We start from the raw sequence: 4,764 nt of genomic DNA, 5'->3' as shown, positions 1-4,764 counted from the left end.
AAACAGAAAGAAAAATAAATGCAATCCCGCACGGGTCAGACATACAGAAATCTGTATGTCTCTTCTTACGATTTTAAGTGAAGAAAAAAAGGCGTTGGAAGTAGCTTCTAGTCGGTTATTTTCCTTTTCTCTCACGCGCGCTGAATATTTAATTAGTGTTTACATTATTTGATTGACAGTTTTATTATAAGGTTAAAAGTAATAACCGACTAGTTTACTAGTCTACGGGAATGGAAGCTTCGGTAAAAATTTGGTCAAATCATGAAGACCATTAAGGAAGTGGGTAGGTATATTTTGAAAGTAACGGTCTTTTTCCGTTACTCGTGGCGACTTTGAATATGGACGTCGCCCCTAGGCTGTATACACACCCAAAAAAGTTTTCGGTATAGGGGATGCAATAGGATCCATTACACTAGGAAAATTACAATATAGAGGAAGGATATTTTGGTGTACAAGTTTGTAATTTTGTTTTTTTTGTTAAAGGTGACAACAACACTCTCAATAAAATGACAACAAAGATGAATAAAAAGGATTATCTTACAAAAACTGGACGTGGTTTTCGAGGCCGATTCGCATCCCCTATAACAAAAACTATTTCGGGGATGCGTTTAATTTTTTTCAGAAACAGTCCAAATACAGATAAAGATGTACATACCACTGCAGGCCATAAAGCTAACATATTTTGCTATGGAATTGAGACTTAAATCCACTTCATGGAAGACGTTTGATGATTTGTTATTAGCAATGATGTTTAAGTTGTCGATAGCCGTATCAGTTCCGATTCCAACCGCAAAGACTTTTAAGTCTGTCACATTATTATGAAGTGATTTTGCTGAATTTATGAAATAACTGATGCCATCATGCCCTCTGTCAAGAAGTACAACCAGCACCTAAAATGAAGTATTGTGTCACTAATGAATATTTTTCAACATACTGAAACTATATTGTACTAGTTCTATCTAATACACTCTTCTTGAGATGTATAAAAAGCATTACAGGCCTCGTTTTCAAACGGAATAGTTATTGGCATTAAATCTACATTGACGTTAATGTATTCTCAAGAGGCAGTTTACCAATCTTAAAACAGAAGCGCAAACGTTCACAAACGATATAATTACGTATCAAATGATGTCGAGTTACCCTAGCAACGATATTTGAAAACGAGGCCTGCAATGCATCTCGAGAAGAGTGTACCGAGGAATATTTTTGTAATCTAATTGAAATCGATCAAAAGTTATAAACATAATTGAAATTTTACTGACAGCTCGGTAGAAAATGAATGAAATGTAACCCATGTTTTTCTGTAACTCTATAGTCTTCTCTGTCCCCGGGAAACACGTTTCGGATGCACTTACATTAGATCTGTTGGTTCTCTCCCCGTAGCCTGGAGTGAAGACCTCTCTTGCAAAGTTTAACGCGGAATCAAGATATGTAGCCTGGACATAACCTTCAATATTAAAACGGAAGATTGTATTAATCTTTAACGATGGATGCCGTATATTTGTGCTCAGGTGTGTTTACCAACCCCTGTCAAAAGGTAATAGCTCAGAACCACTTTCACTTTTAGACACAAAACGTTGTTTTAAGTCGTAGCCTACTGTAACATCAAACTACAAAATTAGGAGAATGGGCAAGGGTATATGGAGTGGGAAGTGAGTTCTTAGCACCCTTCCCTACATTCTCAAGCCTGGCGGAACAACCGTAAAAGTGGAGGGGCTAATGGTTCAAAATGAGATAAAAGTCGATAGGGATTGGAGAAAAAGAATCTCATCTGCCTAAAAGTGGGAGAGGGAGCTTCAGCCTCCCAAATCTCCTTCCACCGGGTCTGGTTCTGGTAGATAACTATCGAAAGAGGAGCCCTTCGATCTCCTGTTAATTGACACTCTTTCTACTTACTTTAAAGTCAGTGTTACTTACTTTCCTTGGGCTTCTTCATGTTATTAAGATACCAGTTGAGGTCGTAGAGGTAGTAACTGAGACTTTCATTAAAACCAAAATCCAGTCGCATTGAAGAATAACACGCGGTGATAAGGGAAACTCGAGTACGATTGGGGCCAATGACGAAGTTGTCTATTACCTTCTTGATAAAATCAACTGATTTGTTGAAATTACTATTTCCGTCAAATGGACATGCAGTGACAACAAATGATAAGTCTAGATCGCAATCGTTGGCTATTAAAATTCAAATAAAATAATGTGTTACAAACCTTAATAAATTGTACGAAATTACTGAGCTATCTGATTAGGAACATGTACCCAGAAAACCACCCACAACGTTTCAACGTTCATCTAACATTCATAACGTCGATATAACGTTGAAAGAACGTTTTGTGCCAGCTAGATAGTTCGATTGTTTGATACACTGAAAAAATTGGATATCTAAAATAAACGGTTCTCAGTTGGCTCATAATACCAAATAATCGTGGAAGTAGAATTTAGAACTTCATCAAGAAAGCTTTGCCAGCTCTTGATTTTAAAGAATTTTGTGGGAGGATTTACAAATAATGACGTTATGACCCGGGGGTGGGGTTACTTAGGCAAAATGGGTGCCGCGTATTTGCCAGCCATAAAGGTACCCTTTTTGCCCGGGGGGGGGGTACTTAGGCAAATGGAGGGTACGGTATGTGCCGCCCTTAAGGGTACCTTTTTGGATTTCCAAAGTCCCGCTAAGGGTCGGAAAATCAGAAAATCAAATTTCAGTCCCACTAAGGGTCGGAAAAATAGGAAAATTTCAACTTTTTACCCCCTGAAAGATCGAAATTTGGTCGAAATTGGTCAAATTAGTCCCGCTTAGGGTCGCAAAATTCCCAAAATTTTCCTTTGTTTTCTCCTTTTTAGTCCCGGTAAGGGTCCAAAGTTCAAAAGTCGGCGGCACCCCCCCCCCCCGTAGCTCGCAACCCTAGTACCCCCCCCCCCCCGGGGCCTTTTGATACCTCAAAAGTCTCTCAAAGGGGTAAAATTCATAAGTTACTCTCTGAAAGGGTCCCAGCAATTTTCAGAAATTTCGACAAACAACCAAGTCTCTCTAGTATGGGTCCCAAAATTATCAAAATTTTGGCTCTTAATGGGTCGATTTTCAATTTTCGGCTCGAACATACCCGTCACCTCGCGAAAGTAGTAGTAAAAAAAACAAAAAAGAACTAGTACCCCCGGCGTTATGAGCATTGCAAAAGCTTTAATAAAAGATTACATTCAAACTTAAACCATTCAACTTTTAATGACGAGTATAGATGTCTTGCACATTTCGCTAAGTTACGTAATTTCCGCAATTATGGAGTAAAACGTTCGAATTGCATAAGTGATCGCCTCTATGTGAAAACGAAATGTGAAAACTCTCTATATATACCACATAGACCATGAAATATGAAATAATTTATCAGTGAAATGAACTTACCCGATTGTATGCAAACCGGTATAGCTAATATGATGAAAATAAAAAATTTAGAAAACTCCATTTTTGAAAATAAACTTTGAAGCAGTTTCTTTAGTGCTTTCTTGTTTCTTTCCGTCGTTCAAATTTGTCATCAAATGAAATTTTAAGCTCCTGCAAGGGTATGATATTAAGTGTATTACTAATTTCAAATTGTCAAGGTTTGGGATGATAAAAGAGAATGTCTAAGTGTTTAGATAATAATAACAATTGAAATCAATTTTTATATGAAAAGAATAAATGCGATTATTATACCTCAAAAAACAGTATTTTTTTTCTCCTGGAAAATAATCTAAAGTAGGAAACGTAAAAACTAAGTATATCAGATCACGTGAAGAAAAGGAGGGTCTTGTTGATGTTCAACTGTCATAAAATCTTTTATAGATCTATAGGTCTTTTCTATTTTTTAACAAAACAGCGAGCCAAGAAGTAGGCAATATAAATAATATTGTAGCGAAAAAAGTAATTGTTAAATAATGTCACGTAATTTTCTCCTTTCCACTAATGCGGTGCTAAAAATGACTTACAGTTACACCTTCGCCTGGCAGAACCATTGAGAACCCCCACCCACTGGAAAAAGATTTTAAAATGGCACCGTTGAAAAAAATACCAAGAAATTTCATTCTAGACTGAAATTTTAGGTTAAATTATTATCCCAACTGGATCGAAGTGTCAATTTCTAATACGCCCCTCCCATTAAAAAGGAAGACATTTATCTTCCTCAATTTGCATTTGCATTTGCCTTCTTCATTTTACACTTCCTCCCAACCACCTAAAAACACTGCATGAAAACTGGTATTTTGGTTTTCTGAAAGCCACAGAAATCCATTTGAGAAAGGTCAGAAAATTATCAAATGTGAAATTTCTGTCGCATTTATTTTTGTAGTAAATATAGTAGGGGGAAATTTGTTCGTTTTTTTGAGGTCGCTCGATTTTTTTAGTCAAAGCACTTGTTATACATTTTTGGAAAGCTAAGGGGTAGGGGAATCAAAAAAACTTGGGTGCCAATTTTTTTTCGGACACTTTGGTGTGATTTTCGGACAAATACGGCAGTCTCAGGCAAAAATTATGGGGCAAAAAATTAATGAAAATTTTAGCTTGAGAAAACAGAGACCTGTTGTATATTTTTGGAAAGCTCTCAAAAAATTAAGATTAGTGATATATTGCGAGTATAGGTGATTTCTTTACCTAACTCGAGATATTAATCCTTAAAAACAGTGTTTTTCAGTGTTTTTCAGCCAGAAACAGCTGTTTTGTCTAGTTTTTGCGCTTTCGGAAGCTCAAATACTCGTAATATATCACTAATCTTAATTTTTTGAGAGCTTTCCAAAAAT

General features: G+C 36.5%; 1 protein-coding gene across 1 annotated transcript; it reads right to left on the bottom strand.

Moving 5' to 3' along the window:
* Nucleotides 1–608: 608 nt before the first annotated feature.
* Nucleotides 609–3,598, bottom strand: LOC136814143 (von Willebrand factor-like). The gene is made up of 4 exons (XM_067070657.1): nucleotides 3,395–3,598; nucleotides 1,918–2,172; nucleotides 1,356–1,447; nucleotides 609–890 (listed from the first exon to the last, which is right to left on the bottom strand). The coding sequence occupies exons 1-4, from the start codon at nucleotides 3,453–3,455 to the stop codon at nucleotides 609–611; spliced, it is 690 nt and encodes a 229-aa protein (XP_066926758.1). The 5' UTR covers nucleotides 3,456–3,598.
* Nucleotides 3,599–4,764: the final 1,166 nt, after the last annotated feature.

Source organism: Clytia hemisphaerica, unplaced genomic scaffold, assembly GCF_902728285.1.
Source record: "Clytia hemisphaerica strain Z4C2 unplaced genomic scaffold, Clytia hemisphaerica genome assembly, whole genome shotgun sequence".
In the NCBI taxonomy this organism is placed as follows: domain Eukaryota; kingdom Metazoa; phylum Cnidaria; class Hydrozoa; order Leptothecata; family Clytiidae; genus Clytia; species Clytia hemisphaerica.
The sequence above is the reverse complement of the archived record's forward strand: the minus strand, read 5'-3'. Positions and strand labels throughout refer to the sequence as shown.

What these genes read in the sequence shown, in the direction of transcription:
- LOC136814143 (XM_067070657.1), bottom strand. Translation starts at nt 3,455, where the DNA reads ATGGAGTTTTCTAAATTTTTTATTTTCATCATATTAGCTATACCGGTT. An exon ending in ACCGGTTTGCATACAATCGG is followed by an intron (nt 2,173 to 3,394) that starts GTAAGTTCATTT and finishes GAATTTTAATAG; the next exon opens with CCAACGATTGCGATCTAGAC. An exon ending in CATGAAGAAGCCCAAGGAAA is followed by an intron (nt 1,448 to 1,917) that starts GTAAGTAACACT and finishes TTAATATTGAAG; the next exon opens with GTTATGTCCAGGCTACATAT.